At 36.0% G+C, this 22,702-nt stretch overlaps 1 protein-coding gene across 2 annotated transcripts in view; it reads right to left on the reverse strand.

The window, feature by feature from the left end:
* bicc1a (BicC family RNA binding protein 1a) overlaps positions 1-22,702 on the reverse strand; it is a 34,717-nt gene that overhangs the window by 7,947 nt on the left and 4,068 nt on the right. For both annotated transcript variants that reach the window (XM_084096751.1, XM_084096750.1), the window contains exons 2-10: positions 18,772-18,818; positions 13,182-13,251; positions 7,462-7,541; positions 6,552-6,710; positions 5,621-5,674; positions 4,772-4,957; positions 2,649-2,909; positions 462-593; positions 185-386 (exon numbers count right to left, since the gene is read on the reverse strand). In XM_084096751.1, coding sequence (XP_083952877.1) covers positions 185-386; positions 462-593; positions 2,649-2,909; positions 4,772-4,957; positions 5,621-5,674; positions 6,552-6,710; positions 7,462-7,541; positions 13,182-13,251; positions 18,772-18,818 — 1,191 coding nt within the window. The remainder of the gene's footprint in view (positions 1-184; positions 387-461; positions 594-2,648; positions 2,910-4,771; positions 4,958-5,620; positions 5,675-6,551; positions 6,711-7,461; positions 7,542-13,181; positions 13,252-18,771; positions 18,819-22,702) is intronic.

Genomic DNA, 22,702 nt, shown 5'->3' on the forward strand with positions numbered 1-22,702 from the left:
GTAGTAATTATAGTGACTGCATAGCTAAAGCAGGACTGTGTATGTTGTATTAATACAAACAGGCCTTGCTTAGAATACACAGTCAAGGAATTACTTTTAGATCATAAATGTACCTTACACTGTGGTTAAGTCATATATATATATATATATATATATATATACACACACACACTAACTACGTTACCCAGAGTTCTTAGCCTCAGTTCAGCTGAAGCTAGCGTGTCCAGTCCAATGGAGCCAATCAGGGGAGGGGAGGCTGGAGCATGTCCGTTAACAGTGACATGGTTGAAAGAAGAGGGCACACTGCTGGACTCCAGCCCCAACAGGATCTTGCGCACCTCATACATACTCCCAGCATTCCTTTCCACGCTCTTCACTATCACAGACTGTGAGGAAAACGTGTAGTCAGTGACAGAGTCTAAATGTACCACATATACACAAAAGAGCTGGGCTTTTGTTACCTTGCTGGGTTGTTTCGGTTTCGGTTTAATACTGATGAAGACGTCTAGCTGCTCCATAAGTGTAGTGACGACCTGAGATGCCACCTCCATCTCCTCCTTAATGTCAAACAGCAGCACCAACGGCAAACAACCCTAAAATATACATGCATTCAAACACGCATACAAATCAATTCCGAAAAATCACAAACTTTTATCTTATCAACTTATTCAGCCTAATTATATAATGGGTTTCCTTAAATGTACTGGGTTTAATTTAACCTACATTTATTAAATTTATTTATTTATTCATAATTATTATAATTAATATAATGTATTTATTTATTATTATTATTATTTTACCTCATATATTTTTCAATAGTTCAGTTTATAAAAGCAAAAATCAAGGTTATGATGAGGCACGTACAATAGAAGTGAATATAAAAAGTGGATATAACTTTACACAGAAATGGTTAGTAAGTGATTTTATCACAGTAAAATCATGTTAATATTCATATTGTTCACATCTTGTGGCTGTACTATTAAGCAGAGTATTTTAACATTTATGATTGGCCCCCATTCACTTCCATCATAAGTACCTCACTGTATTCAAGAGAGACGAGTGGAATTTTTTATTTTTTTTTACTTTAACTTTTGAAACCGGACCTTTCCTTTAAGATGGATTAGCGGTGTTGCTATTGTTACATAAAACTACAACTAAAACCAGTAAAAATATTTTTTTGTTAACTGAAATGTGTCTGAAATAAAATAAAATAAAATATAGATATTAAAACTTAAAGCTGCAGTCCGTAGTTTTTCCTCTTTGTTGCCATCTCTGTTTGAAATCTGCAATTGCAGTTATTTGTGGAATTATCAACATTACGTGGGTTGTGCCTCACGGCACGGCAAAGCGCAGATAATTCCAATGTTTTGAGGAGAATGTGCGGCTGTCAGTCACCGCGCCGGTGTGGATACTGTCATTCGGAATCACAGATTCTACTTTTTGGAGGTATGACCAACATAAGAATTTTCACCGGAAAATGTCGTCTGAACAAGTAACATCCACTTTTGTTCTGACCAACTAAGGTGAAAAAAGCATTGCAGTAAATCGCACTGATTAAATCTAATGATCGCTTATCATATCACGTCAAACCGTGCAAATTATATTTGTTCTCAAATTGTTAATGTTAACAACATCAGCATTGCGTGACTACATTTAATGTGTATTAGGGCTACCTGTAGTTCAGTTTCCATTCCTGTGCAGTCTAATTTCACTCTGAAGTCTTTTGCATTTTACAACGGGTGAATCTCCAGTTGTCACTGCTGATTGTCGTTTGAACCTTTCTGGATCCGCCATCAAATTGATAAGTTTAATTATATCAAGTGAAGACATGCTTGAATTTCCTGCGGAAATACACCATTACCACTGGAATTAAAAACATTATTACAAGCTTATCGTTTTGAATCGAGCTGAAGCAAGCAGATAGTTTTGAACACTGGCTGGTTATGTACTTGCTCAAAATGTATTTTGGATAATTTTTAACCCCAAAAAGTTACGGACTGCAGCTTTAAATTTAAAAGGAAATTAGAACTGTTGTCTTGTCAACTAACTGAAATAAAATAAGGTTAATTTGAAGTACTAAAATGACAAAAACTGAAATAAAAATACATTAAGCTAAATAGAAATATATTACAAAATTCCTAAAAATGACAAGCACATATTTCTAAAAGTATAAAAATAAAAGCTAATTCATAGTATATAAATTATACTAAAATAACATTGCTGATTAGTCAACTAGTTCTTCAAGCAATCCACTGATTAATAGATTTTGAAAATATGTAGTTTTGCACATGTCTTATAATTAGACCTCAAAGATTAGATTACAGTTTGAAATGGCAGCGTGGCTAAATCTGCATTTCCTGTTCTGAAAAGAAAAAAGAAAAAAGGAGCAGAGAGGAAAAAATCTGGCAAGAGTTTTGAAATCCCTCTGGTCAGGCACGTTGCTAAAGCCTCGAAGTCTTCATCCAGCCCGGCATGAGTCTCATCATCTGTCAGTACTTACAGACTCTCATCCAAACATCTCTCTCAATGTCATCTCTTTCAACAGAACATGTGTTCTGTTTCGCAGACTGGCCTCAAATATGGAGGGAGATATTAAATTAAAGAGCATAAGACAGAATAGAAAAAAGACAGATAAACTGTTGCCATACCATTAGCTGCTGTCTAGCCGCACATACGCCATCAATGCTGCCCTGTATGTAGACAGCAGAGCGGCTAGTGTGCGCGTTGTGAGTGTTGAGCTCGGGGAAGTGAATATTGGCTCCAGTGCGCTGGGAAATGTGCTTGACGTTGGCTCCGTTGCGGCCCAAAAGGAAGTGGTGGTGCTGGGGCGCAATGTCCAGTTGTGTGCTGACCAGCACTGAGCCGGCCAAAGACCCAGCGAGGTGCTCCAATAACAAAGCCGTACCGCGCTAAAACACACAAACATGTTAGCAGCACACACTTGATATAGATCTGCAGTAACACAAACACACACAGGGATGCCTGCATATAAGCTTACACATACACACACTAATAAAACTGTCGCCCATCTCTTGTAATGTCTTATATTATGTGGTGGAGGCTGCTGTTTTCAGTTTAATTTCTGGCAGCACAACTCGAAAACTAAATCTCTCCATTTCATGAAATGACCTAGTTTCATTCCTTCTCCTATTCAAGAGCTCGCTCATTTCATATCTGCTAATGAATGCCACTTCAGTAGGAGGCTTTGATTGGTTTTATGCACTTTTAGGGGTTGACTTTCACTAATAAATTCAGATTTTACCATTTTATTTTTTGATATATGAAGGTCATCATGTTAAAACTTGTTTTTACCCACCTTTACCATTTATTTTAGTTAATTTGAAATGGTTTTAATACTATAATTCAAATGTTTTTTTTATTTTAAAGAAATGAATACTTTAAGTCAGCAAGAATGCATTAAACTGATCAAACATTCTATACTCTACTTCCACATTTTTACAAAAGTGTTTTATTCTTCAAAGAATCCTCAAAAAATATGCATCAGTTTCCACAAATATGTTAAGCAGCACAACTGTTTTCAACATTGATAATAATAATAAATGTGTCTTTAGCATCAAATCACCATATTAGAATGATTTCTGAAGGATCACGAAACACTGAAGACTGGAGTAATGATACTGAAAACTCAGCTTTGTCATCACAGGAATAAAATATATATTCAAATAGAAAACAGTAATTTTACATTGTAATAATATTCCACATTATTAGTGTTTGTACTGTATTTTTTTGGATGAAATAAACATAGCCTTGGTGAGCATAAGAAACTTCATCCAAAAACATCATAAAATAAAAATGAAAAATCATACTAACCCCAAACCTTTGAACAATATTGTATGTATAAAGTTAATATTTCCACCCTTGTTTTTATATAAGAGATTTTATGAAAGAGTTTTTATTATTTTATCATTTTATTTATTCTATTTTATTATAATATATATATATATATATAGTTGAAAAACCGTCAATGCAAGTGAATGGGAGAAAATAATTATTTTCTGGTCCCGTTTGAATTGTGCCATGAATGTGAACATATGTTGTCTGTGAATTTTTTATATAACTTTTCATGTTACGAGTTTGACAGTATATGGTATGATTCTTCAGCTAGCAGTTGTGGAAAAGACATAACGAGAAAGACTACATGTCGCCTATGTGACGTCACCCCATAAAGTTGACTTACCCGTGGTTTTCACCAACTTCAACGATTTTGTCCTCTCCCTGAAAGAAGGCGGTGAAGTGCACCAAAGACACAGCCATGTTTAGCGGGATCCGTGAGCTAGTCCGTGTGCTAGTGGTGTTGACGTTTCAAACGCGTCGAGAGTTGTAGTCCACAAAGTGCTCTCACACAAAGTCTAACCGTATCAAACTTCTACCCGCTAAATTGTATCATTCTTTACACGAAAAGTTATATAAAAAAATTCACAGACAACATATGTTCACATTCATGGCAAAATTCAAACGGGACCAGAAAATAATTATTTTCTCCCATTCACTTGCATTGACGGTTTTTCAACTTTGAGGTCCAGCGGGGTTTTGCGGAAGGGGCGGGACTTACCAGCTCTATATCTATATATATATCTATATATATATATATATATATATATATATATATATATATATATATATATATATATATATATATATATAAAATTAATCAATTAATTATAATAAAATAGATTAAATAAAATGATAAAATAATTAAATATCTTTCAATTGCAGCATTCATTTGTATATCTATCACTTCATGCCTCACCTTAACACCACTGGCATTGTTCTGGTTGCCACGGACGATGGCAGTGTTGCCATAGAGACGGGAGGGTGCTTTGAAGGAGATGGAGACATTGTAAGTGTGGGAGATATGCTGAACTACAGGAGAGCTACAATCCACATGCTGCACCACCCCACTGCATTCAAACATCAGCATCAACGGCAACAGCTCCTACAGAGAGGATGGGGAAGAGTGATGCTTTTGAGTAGAAAACAACAGACGGGTTGAAGACAACACACATCAAGAAGTTATGACATTTTTAACCACTAGGGTGCAGCACATAAAGCCCCTAATCAATGATTGGCCTTTCAAACTGGGCCACAAGGGGGCGTTAGAGCAGAAAATTAGAAAGGAAAACAGTGTATTTAGGGCTGTTCAAAAGTTATTAGTATAAACATGAGTGCAACTTTGGACAGTTGGTGGCGCTAGAGGGAATGAGTTAAAAGTTATTAATCAAATAGCTTAACATGTTAATGTAGTAATATATTGAAATGGGTTTGAGAAAATATGGGCTTTAAGGCAAAATTATCTGCAAAAGTCCTGTTGTAAGCACTTAAAAATACATTTTATTTAATTTAAAGTGAAAGGGTTTCTCTTCAGGTTTATACATCTAATAGTGGGTAGAAAAAAAGATACGTCAACTTAATTGTGAATATTTGCAAGTAAATATTAAATAATGTAATCCTTGCTACATTATAAATGGGCCTTCATCATATATGGATCATCATATATGAGGTTCAGTGGCATCAGAAAGTTTTAAAACCCCTGGCCTGCACATAGTGACAAGTGACCATGAAAGAAAAGAAGAAAGCAAGCTCATAAACAGAGTCTCACCCGTATTTTAACTCGCGCTGCCTCAACACCAGTCAGCTGTCCCGCAATCGACACCTGACAGAAAAAGAAGGGGACAAAGAGACGATTGTTCTTCATGATTTATTTTTTTCATAATATGTGCAGCTGTTTAATCCTTTCTCTCATCCTGTAAGAATTTTCTTTTAAATAGGACGCAATGTCACGTCCAGACACCTGATTTATTACCAATCGAAACATTAAATAGGAGTATGTGTGTGGCAGTCTGCCAGTCTAAAAAACCTTAATTAAACATCCTGCTGGGATTTTTTTTTTTTCCATCATTTCATCCCGACGACCACACGTTTAATCAAGGCCTGTGAGAATTAATCCCGGTTTGGAACAAGGTGATTCGGCCCAGTTCAGAGAGTCCATCTGGTTTGGCTCTGAAGCCGGTGTTTGTGCATGCGTGCGCTTGTATACGCTACTAACATTCCAAACTGTCTGCACGCCTCGTCAGACCACTCAGCAGTCTATTTAAACCTGAGAGCCATCCAACAGCCAATCAGATCCATCTTACTCCAAACCGTTCTCATCCTCCGGCCAATACAAACTGCCTCGTGTCCCTCAGCCAATAAAATGATTCAGCTAGAGTTCAGCCACTGCTGGATAGTAAAAGTTGGCTGGATGGAAGAGATTTGCTGTGTGCTTGCTAAATTAGCACAAAGAACTAAACATATTCCCATAATGTATTCACCCTCCATTTAATATTTTTGTAAGTAAAAGACCAAAATTTCAGTAAATATTTGCTGGAAATCTTCCCTCTGCTGTAGTAGGTTTGAAACAACACAAGTACCAGTACACCACAGTGAACTTTTACTAAAATAAAAATGAAGATCCTGAAAATGGGTATGAAAAAAAAAAAAAATGTATGACTTGTTGCTGGTCTTGGTTGGGTTGGTGTGTGTGTCTGTACCTGGTTGCTCTTCTCCCCCTGGCTGTGCCTGTTGGAGTCTGGAAAGTGTATGTGACAGCCCGTCTCTTCCATAACTCGTTTGATGTTATTCCCTCCTTTCCCAATAACATGCGAGTGTTCAGTGTGTGATACGTCCATCTTCAGGGTCACACGGTTACTCTGTGGGTGTCAAAGGTCGTAACACAGCATTCATGGAAACCTTTCATAGCTGAATCAAAATCATTTAACCCTGTTCAAAACTCTTAGTAGACCGCATTCAGATACACTGACGTTCAAAAGTTTTTCTAAAACATTTTAAAATGTTCAGTAAATTTTTTTTTTTTTTAAAGAAATTCATATTTTTATTCAGCCAGAAGCCTTTAAATTGATCAACAGAGACAGAAAAGAAAGAACTTTCTATTCATTAACAAATCCTGAAAAAAAGGAATCACACAAACATATTAAGCAGCACAACTGTTTTCATCATTGATGATGATGAGAAATGTTTTTGAGCACCAAATCACCATACTAGAATGAGTTCTGAAGGATCATGTGACACTGAAGACTGGAGTAATGATGCTGAAAATTCAGCTTTGCCATCACAGGAATAAATTACATTTTAAAATAATTTATTTATATAAAAAAAACGTTACTTTAAATTGTAAATATTACTGTATCTTCTGATTGGTATAACATTTCATAGCAGTTTTGCTACATATTTTGCCAGATATTTATGCTGAAAACAAGAAAAAATGTCTCAATGCGGTAAGAAAAAAAAAATCTAATATTCTGCAATTTAGCCTTTAAAGATGTTCGTATATTAACATCCTTGTACTAGGAAATTATAAAAAATGTTTTTTTTTTTATAGTGAACCCAAAAAGACCAAATTTTTCCTGCAGTTACCATGACAATCATATGTTTAGTGCTTACCTTTGTGTCAAGAACGGACATTATTGTCTCTTTGGCCTCTCGCACATCTTCCCTCTTTCCGCTGACCTTAATATGTGGATCTGTGAGGAGGAGAGGAAGAAAGCAGATGAGTACAAGACAAGAGAAGTCATTCATTAATAAAGGTGCTTCACAACACAATTTGCGCTATTATTTTACACAATGAATGAAATCACAACTGGTTTCAAAACCAGTGGTCTCAAGAGTTAACACGTTTCTCTTTCCGTTTTCCACAAAGACACACATCATGAGAAATACAATACATATCTGCTTTACTGCTGCCCTCTAAAAATAGCTCTTGTAACTTGGAATTCTGTTTTTCTCTACACATATTCTCTGACTTACTCACACCCCCTAAAACAGGATTTGGACCTAGAAGAGCAGGGGGGATGAAACAGGAAGGATCACTGTCTTACACACACACACATATGAATTGCACTGTTATTGGGGGAGGTATTATAGTAACACCAGTAGGGGTCTCCTAGTCCAGCCCACCACACTATCCTCTTCCTGCCATGTGGTATTCATCAACTCCAGCATGTGTGTGTGGGGTTGCATTTGTGGCATGTGTTATGAATGGAGAATGTCTATGCATGTCTGTGAAAAATCGAATAGTTCATGCGTGCATATACAAGGTTATTATATCAACACCAATGTCTGTCTTTCATTTGAAGTTCTCAATATAAGGGTGTATGTGTATAAACAAACACATACACACATACTACACACACATATACATACATACATACATACATACATACAAATGTTTGGTCAAAAATATATTCAAACAATAATATTGTGAATATTATTAATTTTTTTAAATAACTGTTTTCTATTTTAGTATATCTTAAAATGTAATTTATTCCTGTGATGGCAAAGCTGAATTTTCAGAAATCATTCTAATATGCTGATTTATTGCTCAAGAAACATTTCTTATTATTATCAATGTTGAAAACGGTTTTGAATCTTGAATATTTTTTGTTTCATCCATGGTCAGTTTTCAAGGATTCTTTGACGAAAATTTCAAAAGAACATTTGTTTGACAGAAATATTTTGTAACATTATAAAAGTCTTCTGTCCAAAAATCTACTGTCACTTTTGATCAATTTAATGTCCTTGTTGAATAAATGTATTAATTTCTTTCAAAAACAAAAATCTTACTGAGCCCAAAGTAACTTATGAATCGTAGTTTATATATTCATTAACAAGCACGCATAGACACGGACACGGTGGCTGGACATGGCTTCAACCAAGTCATATATTCCTGTCAACCAAACTGTCTGGTCTCTCTACACTCCAGTCGAGAGTGATTTTGTTTTGTCCGACAGCCTCATTTAAAAGTGCTTTACTGACTCAGGACAGAGTGGAACAGACATCTCTCAGATTGATAACATCTGTTAAAGAGGCCGAAACATATAAGAAGGAAAAAATAGAGAGAAAATGAGAAAACAGTTTGAGGGAAAGTGAAATTAGTTTAGCATGTGAGTCTAACCGTTAACCCTAACAGTGACCATTATTTACAACAAGATCAACAGGGGACTATACAGAAATACAGAAAGCAGGAAAAAAACAAAGGAGGGAAAATGTGCAGAGAAGAAAAGAAAGAGAGATCTTGGGCACATCCAAAATGACTGATTCTGAAGAAATATGGTACTTTAAGGTCAGAAATAAAGTCAGAATGATATGCACATTTGAATTATTTTAATTTACAACAAATTACCAACAAATTAACTGTTTTAAAGGGATAGTTCGCCTAAAAATTAAAATTCTGTCATCGTTTACTCACCCTCAAGTTGTTTCAAACCTGTATGAATTTCTTTTTTCTGCTGAACACAACATAAGATATTTTGAAAAATGTAGGTAACCAGACAGTTGATGGACCCCATTGACTTCCATAGTATTTTTTTTTCCTACTATGGAAGTCAATGGGGTCCATCAACTGTTTGGTTACCGACATTTTTCAAAACATCTTCTTTTGGTTCAGCAGAAAAAAGAAATTCATACAGGTTTGAAACAACTTGAGGGTGAGTAAATGATGACAGAATTTTCATTTTTGGGCGAACTATCCCTTTAACATATTTCCAGCAAATAAATGGTGCACAAATTTATTTTGGGGGCACCAGACAATGTGGCAGATTGTCTTGGACTTATACTTAGGCCTAGCGACGTGAACGCAAAAGTAAAAGTCTGGTCGGTTACCTATATCATTTTAGAAATGTTCATTAAAAGTCAGTTATGATCAATTTAGATGAGCAAAAGTGTCCAATTTTTGCTGGTGATCTTATGGCAGCCCCCATGAGGTGACCTGTACCATGTCAAATAAATCAGCATTTACAAGGATACTGATAAGACAGTCTTCATCTTATGGGAGTGTACATGATTTCGAGCAGGATTATTAAATTGGCTTGAGAGAGCCAACTTACTGATATTGTAATTAAACTTATTATGTTGGCTTCAGAGAGCCAACTTACTGAAATCCTATTTAAACGTATTATTAGTATTAGGGGCCAAGCACCAAAGGTGCGGAGGCACCTATTGTATCTGTTCCCGTTCTTCTTATTATTATTATTCCGTTTCTTCCGCTCTTGGAGTCTATGGCAGCCCATAGAACCGCTTGTGGGAAAGTTATGAAATTTGGCACACTAATAAAGGACAGGCTGAACTATCAGCATAGCAATTTTGGAGTCTCCAACTCATTCCCTCTAGCGCCACCAACTGTCCAAAGTTGCACTCATGTTTATGCTAATAACTTTTGAACCACATGGGCTAGAAACAAAATTCATTTTTTTCTCTGATTCCTTGGCTCAGGCCGATTCGATTGCATGAAAATTTAACCAGATCATCTCCAGACCATGCCGACAAAAAGTTATGGAATTCAAGTTGATTCGTCAAACCGTTTTCGATAAACGCACAAACAAATTTTACGCATCGCTTGCGAAAACGTAAGGCTGTATATCCGCAATGCTTTATCGGATTCAGACCAAACTTGGTACATGTCATCACAAGCATGACCAAGCTGACAAGCTGCGTTTCGGCGCAGCGTCACCTACTGGTCCGGAGATATGAAAAATTACTATTTTTGCTTATAACTTCTGAACAGTTTGTCCAAAAATCATAAAATGGGCAGGGCAACATGCCAAGTCAACTGATATTCAATTTTACCATATCGGCCATTTTGAATTTTGTGCTAAAATGCTGTATTTTAAGAATGCATGAACGGATTGTTACGAAACTTGGTATGGGTCATCAGCATGATGCTCTGAATGAGCCTGAGAAGTTTCGAACCAGTGTCACCTAGTGGTCAAAAGTTATAACAAAATTTCCAAAAAGGCAAATAACTTTTGAATAAATCTGCCTATTGAAATGCCACTGGTCTTAATAGATTCCTTGGGTCACGCCAAGAACATAGATACCAAGTTTACCTTATTTGGCCGAACTTCCTGTCTGCCATCTTGATTTTCATTCAATACCCACTCTTTCGAAATCCTCCTAGACGTTTGTCTAATTTTCACCAAAATCGGATCGTATCATCTCCAGACTGTGCCGACTAAAAGTTATGGATTTCGTGTCGATAGACGAAACCATTTTCATATACCTCAGCAGCAGAGTTGAGGCATGATGCCAAAATGACTATTCTGGCTTTATCTCTGCAATGCCTTGACATACTGACACCAAACATTGTATGTGTCATTGTCACCTTACTCTGACCACATCACATCAATTTTGTAATTGCGCCACTTATTGGTCGAAAGTGATAATCCATTAAATCATTTTAAATTACTGTTTAAATTATTTTCAGCCATTTCGCCTAAAATCCTCTTTAAATGTCTTTAATTGCTCATTGTTGCAGTTGGTCTGACACTTTCAGCAATGCTGGCATGTCTTGTCGTCTTATTCTGCTTGGCCCCAATAATTGCTGCTTGCAGCTATATTTCTTCTTCCGTTTCTTCTTCTTCTTCTTCCGCTCTTGGAGTCTATGGCAGCCCACTTTAAATTTCTTTAAACTTTAAACTACTTTAAACTACTTTAAACTTTAAACTAATTTAAACTTCAAACTACTTTACACTTCTCCAAACTTCCTGGTCCGGCTTTCTCAAGCCAACTTAAAGTTTGTCTCGACGTACTTTTTAATCTAGATATTATTATTATTATTATTCATTTCTTTAGGGGAAAAAGAAAAATTACTGAGTGCAAGGTGAAATTAACCTCCAAAAACACACTCTTTGAGTCTTTTAGTCATGTGGCAATGAGCCACATAAACAAAAATGTGTGCAAACCTGCACACAGGCAGACAGACAAGCACAAAAACAGCTCGACAAAATATTAGCTACAAAAGTACATTCATATATCGTCAGTTACATGGAAAAGCACATATTAAGAGCCTGTCATCTTTTGAATAAGACTTTTGAGAATTACAGCAAACTGGCCTGTCTTTTAAACATTCAAGGTAGCAAAAACATTAACTTCTTTAGAGAGACCTAATCCATCCAGCTCCATGTCACTCTTCACCCACACTAGATTCGGTTTTACCTAGTGTTGCCAGATCCACTCACATTAATAATTTAGGAAAACCCTTAAGGGACTGATTACATTCTATGTCTTTTTAAAGCCAACATTTCGGTCTGAACTGTTTCCACAGAAAATGAGAGAACTTACAGACTTGCTATACCTAATCTCTGCTACACAATCAGGTGTTAGTTACCATTTACGTTTTATATAAAATGGAAATGTTTTGAAAGCTCATCAAGGCTGCATTTATTTGATCAAAATAGAGTAACAAACAGTAATACTGTGTTGCCTTTTTTATTTGAATGTATTTTAAAGCATAATTTATTCCTGTGATGGCAAAGCTGAATTTTCAGCAGTCATTACTCCAGTCTTCAGTGTCACATGACCCTTCTAATCATTCTAATGGACCATTTTCACAGACTGTGATGATGCGTTTCAACAGTTATCAACACCACAAATCTAGTCAAGTTTATCATATTTCATTTTGAATTTTTTTATATACATTTATTTTGCTATACGTTGTTTAATATTAAACTGGGAATAAACAACAACAAAAAAATAATAATAATTAACGCTACTGCGCGGGTGTTTCTAATACAACGGCTGAGGGAGTGACAGCAAAATTTCACATTTTTCTCCCTTCTGACTGCCATAATCAATCTCTTCATATTTTCCCTCTTTTGGAAAGTCATAAATATCATGATTTTTTTCATTTGCTATCGGAGCAAATGGGTATACAAAAATGATATGTGCTGCTGTCTCCTGTTCACTGCTATAGAAGTTTACCCAACTATGACAACTTCTACTTCGAGAACCCTAGATATGTGAAAAGGATAAAAAGGGAAAAAAATCTTACTGACTCCAAATATTTGAACAGTAATATATCTTTGATCAGGGAACGAAGAACATGCAGTTCCTAGATGGAAAATCAATGTTGAGCATCTATCGAAAATCTTAACTACCTTTTTAAAGCTGTAAGATATTCCAAACAAAACACCAACGGACAGGCTACAAATGACACAAACAACACAAAACACGATTGTGATACTGAAAAAAGACAGCAGGATACCAACTGACTATAACAATATTCTATGTTAGACACGGCTACTTGTGAACAGATTGTAAGTTTATGCTGTGTGACTAGCGCAGAGACTTTTGCCATAACTTCTGTCTGTCTGTGTGCGTGTGTATACCTTTTTTGGACTTTGCTCCAATCTTCAGTTTGGACGGCCAGGCAATCTGAGTGTTTGTTTCATCCATGACCTTAAACACAAAAACTGAACATGAGTGGATGCAAAAGCAATGTAAAACGCTCAAATATGCATTAAAAACACATAGGCTTGCTACGCTAATATTAGCAAATACATGTTTTGTCATTCTCAAACAAACACACAAGAACTTTTTCAGTTATGCCAAAATATTCACACTGACAGAAATGTTCAGGCTGTTTTAACAGAGGTCTTACAATCATAGCTCTCTCTGGCTAAAACATGCCCTACTTTCTCAGTTTCACACACATATACACACAGCTGGCTCAAAAACCTGTGAAACATGTAACAGCCTTGGCAGCGAGCCTTTGACAGGCCTAGCGTGCTAACCAGTAGCATATGTGAAGGAAAATAGAGAAAAAGCAAGAATGGTAATGTGTTTTGTGTCCATATAAAATACACAAAAGAGAAACTTATGGTAATTTGCAAGCTACATGAATATACAGGTTCAAAGTTTTATAAAACTCTGCCATGATTTTGCCTGGAGCTCAATCCTCCTCTGGAAGAAGACAGAGCGCTTCACTATTTTTAGTGGTTTTGTCTTTCATGTAAATTCATTTTTTAGAGAAAACTGCAACTTTGGAAACACACTCCTTTTGTCTCTATTGAAAACACATTTCTTTAACCGTTTTGTGGCACACTCTCTATCTTCCTGCCTTTAAAAACCTCTTGGCTTTCATGGTCAGCAAGGCTTTACTGTACAGCAGTTCTCATGAGAAGTTTTGGCTACAAACCCAATTTCTTTCGGGAAAAAAAAATCTGAGCATGAAACTGTAGCAATTATAAAAACAAAATAAAAAAACTCAAGTGTAGTTTTCCACAGGAACTTTAGGAGAATCTCAGCCTCTCAGCTAATACTAACTAGAATGATATTTATTTTAAATAAACGTGGCATAGATTTGCACCTGCTCCTCAGACAGATTGACTGTATATACTATAATAAGCAGTCATTTAGGCTACTGCTTTATTGCTCATTTATTGTGAACTGGTCACAGTAGTGAACTAAAGATGGCATACGGAAGTAAACATAAAAGCCACTGAAGTGAAGTCAGCACTTAAGCATGTGTCAAACTCCACTTCTAGAGGGCCACTGTCCTACACTGTGAGTGTAGCTTCAACCAGCTCAAACACCTGCCTAGAAGTTTCTAGTAATCCAAAAAACCTTGATTAGTCAGTTCAGGTGTGTTTAATTAGGGTTAGAGCTAAACTCCGCAGGACAGCGGCCTGCAGGAAGTGAGTTTGACACCTCTGTTCTACGGCAACATTCGTCACTTCTAAGATTTTACACACCAAAGTTATCAAGACATTTGCGAAAGGTAGTCAGTGGATGGACAGTGATGTGTCAGAACTATATACTGTACTGTATATATATTGTACTATATACAAGCAAAACACGAGGGCTCGTATCATAAATGTTTAAAAACTCTGCTCTCTTTTTTCGCATCCTCATCTTTGTTTTTTATATTGCCAGCGCATAAATTCACTGGCTTCCGCGGCAGATCACACTATAAATAAATGCGTAATCACTTACTTTAATGTCCTCCATTTTTACTTCCATATGACAGCGTGGTGCTTGACATCTTTTTATAGTTTTTTTTGTACATGTGGGTCACTCCAGGACCATGATCTATTCACACTGGAAAGTGGCCCAAATCAGAATTGAAAATATTAGATTACATGTGGTTTGTGCTGTTCAGTCTGCTATGAAAAAAACAAAAAAACAACCCACACATCTGAGTCACATAATAAGAGCCAAAAAAATAAAATAAATCGGATTTGGTCCACTTTTACCTGCAGTATGAATGTATTCTCCATCCATACCACACACAATCTCTTCAATGACCTTAGAAATGGCGGGCAGAAGTGAGCAATGTCTTAAGAAGGTTACGATCATGCACTTATTGCATGTTTACACACCCAAGCCCGCACATGCTCGAGCATAAACTGGGAACATTCAGTCTCACGTGCTATTCTAAAATTTACGGCCCATACTTTTCCAGGTTTCATTAGTCTTGGACCCGTGGTTCAACAGCAGGCTTCAGTTTTTATTTTGTTTTGACACCCTAAAGGACAAAAGAACATGAGAATGTTTTTTCAACTTAGGGGAACAAGTTTATTAATCTCTCCAGATCTTCTTAAGTCTGTGAATTGCACACACAGCTGTGACACATCCTGTGATTTAGAGTTGTGAAATTACGGCTTGAAAACAGCAAAGTTCAGCAAAGCTACAATAAAACAGCAATGTTCACATCCTTGATACAGTGTGCCTGAATGAAGCTTGCATTTGCTTCTATTTTACAACATGCAAAAACATTACAAACAACTTAACCATTTCACAATTCTGACTATTAAGCCATCAAAATATTTTCTGTCTTTGGCTTTATGAAATTACAAGCCTTTTCAAAGAGTCCAAAATTCAGGGTATCATGCTTGATTCTGCATCATTCTGCATATGTGACATGATGAACAAAAAAGCTACATCTTATGTTCTTTGATCATGTGTTTTTATGTCCTGCAAACATAACCACTGATTTTCCGAATGTATTGTACCATGTTGTAAAAAATTCTGCTGATTTGAATGTCACCAATGTAACAATATGTAACTAGCTAACATAGCAAAACTGCAAGATTTTTTTTTTATATACAATAATACCAAATATAATTATTATTTTATTATTATAATTGTAAATAATAGGAATAATAATAATTATTATTTTTATCTTGCAGTTTTGCTAGATATATATACACTACAGTTCAAAAGTTTGGTGTTTGAACAAGTCTTTTTGAATAAAAAATAAATAATTTTATCCAAAGTCACTTGTAGACACTAGAAACTAGCCACTTGTAAGCTAAAAACAATGTAACTTTATGACTGCAGCAGTAGAAAAAGCCACACTGTAATATTTGCTAGTCTGTACTTTTCAGTTAAGTTTAAATACGGTGTTTCCGTTAAGCAATGCAACAACGTCAGAACTCTCTACACTGATGACCTTGAACCAAACGAAGACACAATCAAACATGCCTGAAGGAAAACTGAACACTTCGGATGGGAAGAAAAGGTGAACGGTGCTGAAAGTTTGCACAGGCAGAGAGCCAGATCCCATTTCCATTCTGTGTGTTTGTGTTGTGCTGCAACGCTGCTGTGCATTCTATAGGTCTTTATTCCCGACCTGCTCTCACTTTCTCTCTTGACTGCTTTCTTTGGCTCCGCTCTGCAGATGATGGAGATTTTTGACAGACCACACAGCAGTTTTGGGGTTTGCGGTTTATTTTTGTGACAGACCAGCACATACCTCTCAAATGGGTCAGACGATTTCAGAAAAATTGGGTTAGCTATACATTTGAAAATGTTACTTTCCTATTCCCCCACACCCAATATCATCCTGTCACAGGAATGTATACACCCACCGTTAACAGGAAAAAGAGTTTCAAACGGCAGTGACTTCAAAGTACCAGTCACACAATCTCTGATCTTCATTAAGTCATTAAAAATGGGCACAGTGATGGAGAGCAGAGTGTTTATATTTGACAAATGATGTGCATGAGAGTGCATGTGAAAGAGCATGTGTATAGAGATCTGCTTCCTGTTTCCTTTGTTGATTCAGCTGAGGAGCACTCAGGAGAACAAGCAAAGAAAAGAGGTGTGAGGAGGAGAAAAGGAGGGAAATGGAACGAGGGAAGGGTTGGGAAAGCCTTTACTTTCAATGGAGGCTAAACTGCACAGGTGTGCACTCTGAAATAAATAAAACACAAATCCATTACAAACACTGCAATATATTTACTGCTCTGTAAGATGGGCTCTTAGTGGCACATTAGGAATTAAAGGGATAATCCACCCAAAAACATTTCTGTCATCATTTACTCACATTCATGTTGTTCTGAAGGTGTATGACTTTCTTTTTCATTGGGAACCAAACAACATTGGAGCCCATTGACTTCCATTGTATAAAGAAAAAACGGACATTTCTCAAAAAATATGTTGCAAAAAAGGACATGAAGTCATTCAGCTTTGGAACAACATGAGGGTGAGTAAATTATGACAGAATTACAATTTTGGGGTCAACTAGTTCTTTAACATGGTGTTTGGTTTGACAGACTGACATATTTTTATTATATAAAATTAATACTTTTTTCACTTAATACTTTTGCATTAATATGATCTTTCTATTCATAAAAGAATCCTAAAATAATTGACATTTTAAAGTGATTAAAAAAGTATTTGTAATAAAAAAAATTATATTTCAAAATATTGTTTTACAAACCTAAACTTTTGAACAGTATTGTATATTTGACATTTATTGATATTCTTACGGTAATTATGCCAGCAGAAGTGTAATTCTCTGTCATGTTAGATGCTGTTTTAAACATTTTTGAGTGAATTGAGTAAATGCAACAGTAAAAGTACAGTGAAGTACTACCGCTGTGGTGATGTTTGAGAAAAGGATAATGATGGAGATTGGAGACAAAGATGGACACAGAGACAGAGAATGGCAGAACAACAGGCATAATCGCAATCCCTTCACTGCAGGGAAGGGAAACTCAAAAGTTTTAATCACTGAAATGATTACTCTCAACTGCCTAACTCCCCCCCCAAAAAATACCACCCATTTCACCACTATCAAAATCATCAGACATTTGTGTGTTTCCTCCATGTATCTTTGCTTGTGGCTGATTCTCAGAAAACCACCATCAAATAGACACCGCCTGAAAGGACAAAATAGCGACAACCGCTGGACAGAACAAAGTTTCCGCTCCTCCTTTTTTCCTTTTTTGATAATCCATTTCACTTGGATGTACGTCATAATGATCTGCCACTACTTCTGTTTCATTGTGACTTAAAAAAAAACTTCACATACAGACCAATCCGCAAACTGACAATAAAGTGATCCTTGCGTCTGCATTGTTTACACATGATACATGAAGAACAGAACCATCAAGTCTGCTGGTATTTGATCTCTAACAAAGCAAACATGACATGCATACAATAAAATATACATATAAAGAGGATACATATACAATTTTAGACTGCCTGAGAACTGGCATTTACAAAGAAAAAATAACCACAGAAGTCTCCTGGATCAACCATGGAAAGTGCAAGTGAGGACAGAAACCAGTGATCATATCAATACTGCAACCAGAGTAGTGCTGTTCATAGACTATATGCAAACCTCAATCATCTGAGCCAAACCAAGAATATTTTGACAATTTCATTGGCCCTTGTTATCTCTGTTTATTAGAAACCTAAGCAGGGATAATTGTTTGGACCAAATCAATCTTCATTCTGAATTGGCCCCTTCATAGAACATCTTTGGTCAGGTTTATTATGTGTTTAAAGAAGCCTCACCACAAGCTCTCTCTCACACACACAAAAAACATGCTAGAAACACCAGCATGCTACTGGAACAAGAATGATGGTTGTGATTTATTTTCTTTTTCTTTTTTAATTACTGACCAAAAGAGCAGGTACACCTGAGATCTCATGGAAATAAGCAAAAATAAACAAATTTATTCTCACCTTCTGAAAAAAATCCTCTCCTCCATTTATCCTCCCCTCACTGGCTGCTGTGTGAGAAAAAGAGAGAGATGTTTACATTACCAATAGCAAGAGAAACTTTATTTCACAATTTTTTCTGTTCTCTAAATTGTTGAACTTTTTGAATGTTATTTAAGCAATAAGGCATGAGAAGCCATGCTATATTGTGAATTAGTTTTAGGTGCCGTTAGGCATAATGTGAGAATCACAGAAGTTTCAATTCCAGGTTCACATACTTACACAAAGATGTATTCAAACACAACCACAAAACACACACAAGAATAAGGCAGCAGCATTCTCACAGCCTTCTGAAACTAAATGTATTTCATATGTCACACACATGTTTGTCTTTTACACACACACACGCAGCTGTATGCAAACTCACACTATCATGAGTTATGGCTGACAAAAAAACACTTCATAAATCTTCATAAACACACACTTGCAGAATCCTACACAGGGTTTATGCATGTAAAGCATGAGTCAAAACTGATCTTTGACACTAGAAAAAAGTCCATTTAAACTAACTACCACAATGATCTAGATACTTTTTTCGACCATTATCAGATTTCGGATCACTTAAATAATGTAATACGCAATTAAAGAGTGATTTTGAAAAACTAAAATGTGTAATGACTCAAAGTCAGGTGGATAAAAACATTGGGTTCACAGGAAAATCTGAGAATTTGTTTGCTTTGGTGGGACGCTGGGTATCCAGATGTTTGGTTTAGATTGTCCTATCATATAAAATTAAACATTCTTGTGTACGTGTGCATAGAGAGTGATTTATCTACCAGCACCAAGCCCTTTCCTGCACTTTTCTTTACCTATAACGTTGAAATATGGATTTCATAGAGAGTTCAGAACAACAAACCCCAAATGGGAGGAAATAAAAGGGTTAGAAATGAGACAATCGTGTCATCTAAACCTCTAAATGACCCTAAAATCACAAGCAAAAGCACATCCACCCATTTCTCCATGAAATTCACTACATTTCCAGATCAAAACAAGGATAGAAAGAGCAACAATTACAAGAAGTTCCCATCTCATTAAACCAAAGTGTGTTGAACCCCTCCTTCCTTCATTGCACAGGCTAGAAGCAATGCTGGGATTTATATGGCAATGCTGAAAATTTGAGATTCTTATTGAAAACAGAGAACTGGTATCATCACAATTTCGCATGATCTGGCATGTAGCAGAGAAAAGGAGAGATGAGAACAACAGTGACGGACAGAGAAGTAGACATAAATGGTTTTAATCTTCCAAACCCATGCATTACCAAAACAAAATCTATTTACATATTTTCATTTATTGATTCTACTTAATTTCAAGCAGAAACACTTTAATTGTACCCAGGTTTAATAAACAAGTTATGTTCCAGATAACCAGCACTAACAGTGTAAAAAACAGCATGAAAGAATCTTAAAAACTTTTTTCCAAATGAGTGAAAGGAGATCCACAGAAAATTGTATTTTGTGTGTGTGTGTGTGTGTGTGTGTGTGTGTGTGTGTGTGTGTGTGTGTGTGTGTGTATATATACAGTGCTGGTCAGAATTATTTGCCTTCTTGGTAAATATGATCAAAGATGGCTGTAAAAAAATAAATCTGCATTGTTAATCATTTTGATATTTTATTAAAAAAAACAGCAAAAATCTAACCTTTCATTGAAGTAAAAGAATTGAAAGTGGGGGGGATATCAAATTATGAAATAAATGTTTTTCTCCAAAACACATTGGGAACAATTATTTGCCCCCTTTTATTAAATACTTTTTGCAACCTATCTTTTTCCAAGATAACAGCTCTGAGTCTTCTCCTATAATGCCTGATGAGTTTGGAGAACAACTGACAAGAGACCAATCCTCCATACAGAATCTCTCCAGATCCTTCAGATTCCCAGATCCACGTTGGCGCTTCTTCTCTTCAGTTCAGCCCACTCATTTTCTATAGCGTTCAGGTCAGGGACTGGGATGGCCATTGCAGATGCTTGGTTTTGTGCTCAGTGACCCATTTTTGTTTTGATTTTGATGTTTGTTTTTGGATCACTGTCCTGTTGGAAGATCCAAACATGGCCCGTTATAAGATTTCTAGCAGAGATTGTCAGGTTTAGATTTTTTATCTGTTGGTATTTGATCGAATCCATGATGCCATGTATCTGAACAAGATGGACCTCTGACAGAAAATTAGGCCCGCAGCATGAAGTCTCAGATATGATACTCACTTTCTAACACACACATCCAATTGAAAACATACTGAGGCACACACAGAGAAAAATATGAAAATAGCAAGTCTTAAACCAGACAGAATGTTAAATGCAGTGTGTGTGTTGATTTCAGCTCTTTCTTGTGCTCTATTTAGGATGTGGGTCACAAAAACACCACAGCGTTTGAGTTTCTGCTCTAATGAAACAGCTTCACGCACAGATGTAGAGTAGTATTTGATTATAGGACAGCTCCTGTAAACTATGTGTGTGTTAGGAATGTGATGAGTAAGTGAGTGTAAGAACAAAACTGTATAATTTTAGTGTATTTCTCCCGAATAATCCTGGAACTTCCCTTCAACTCCGGAGCTCAGAGAGTGGGCGAGAGATCAGAGAAACAGACCCACGATCAGCATCTGGATTCAAATCTTAACTATTAAGAATTGAAGACATTTGCTCTGCAGTCAGATATGTCACGGCCTATACCACAGTTCAAACGTTTGTGGTCAGTAAGATGACGAAAATGACATTTTTTGAACACTTAAATGAACACTTAAATTCAGCAAGGATGCAATAAATTGATCAAAAGCCATTTATCTTGCAAAAGATTTACATTTCAAATAAATGTTTTGTTTTAGCTTTCTATTCATCAAAGAATCCTGAAAAAAGTATCACAGTTTCCACAAAAATATTAAGCAGCACAACTGACCTCAACATTGATAATAATAAGAAATGTTTCTTGAGCAGTAAATCTGCATATTAGAAAGATTACTGAAGGATCATGTGACAGTGGAGTAATGGCTGCTATAAATTCACAGGAATATATATATATTCATATATATTTATTCACTTATTTCTGTCAGCAACGTGTGTGTGTAATCTCAAGTTATGACATTCTACTTATATGTAGCGTGATTTTTTTTTCCTGTCGTGAGAGGCTTTGTGATATTATTGTATTGTAATATTGTGAAATATTATTCCAATTTAAAATAACTGTATATAAATTCACAGGAATAAATAAATATATATAATTGGAATAATATTTCACATTTTATCTTCTCAAACAATTTATTCGCCATGTCATAACTTGAGATTACACACACACGCCGCTGACAGCACATCTATTGCAGACTGGTTGTACAATTCGCAACCTTTTCTTTTGCAACCTCTAAAAGCAAGCAGTCTGCATGAAAGTAAACTCATACTCTAGAGCTCAAAAACAAAAGCCTTTCAGAAACAATGTGTACCACTAAAAGACAAGTCAGTGAAATGATTCAAATTAAGATGGAAAATAGGACAATAATCTGGCAATATAAACAGCAAAAATATTTGGGATTATAACATACAGATGTGCCGAAAACACATTCAAGACCTCTTCCAAGGTATTGACTGAAAAGGATTAGGCTATAATGTGAATTAAATAATGTGAACATCTCATCTCTCCGTGTCGAGACTCGAGAATGAAACTGTATCCTTATAGGTCACGTTATGAACATAGATGAGTTTGCAGCCAAACTAAAACTCTCCCACACCAGATTTGGAGTATTTCTGCCAAACACAAGTCTTAGTAATCCAATAAGTCAGTTCTTTAAGATTTATCTCTCAAGTATTAAGTATCTTATTAAGAGAAACTGATGTATTAAGTCCAAGAAATGGATTTACATTTGTAAACAAAAACAGAAGGCTTCTTAGAAGAAAACTGCACCAACTCTAATTC

The sequence above is a fragment of the Abramis brama genome (assembly GCF_963993115.1).
Source record: "Abramis brama genome assembly, chromosome: 21".
NCBI classification, from domain to species: domain Eukaryota; kingdom Metazoa; phylum Chordata; class Actinopteri; order Cypriniformes; family Leuciscidae; genus Abramis; species Abramis brama.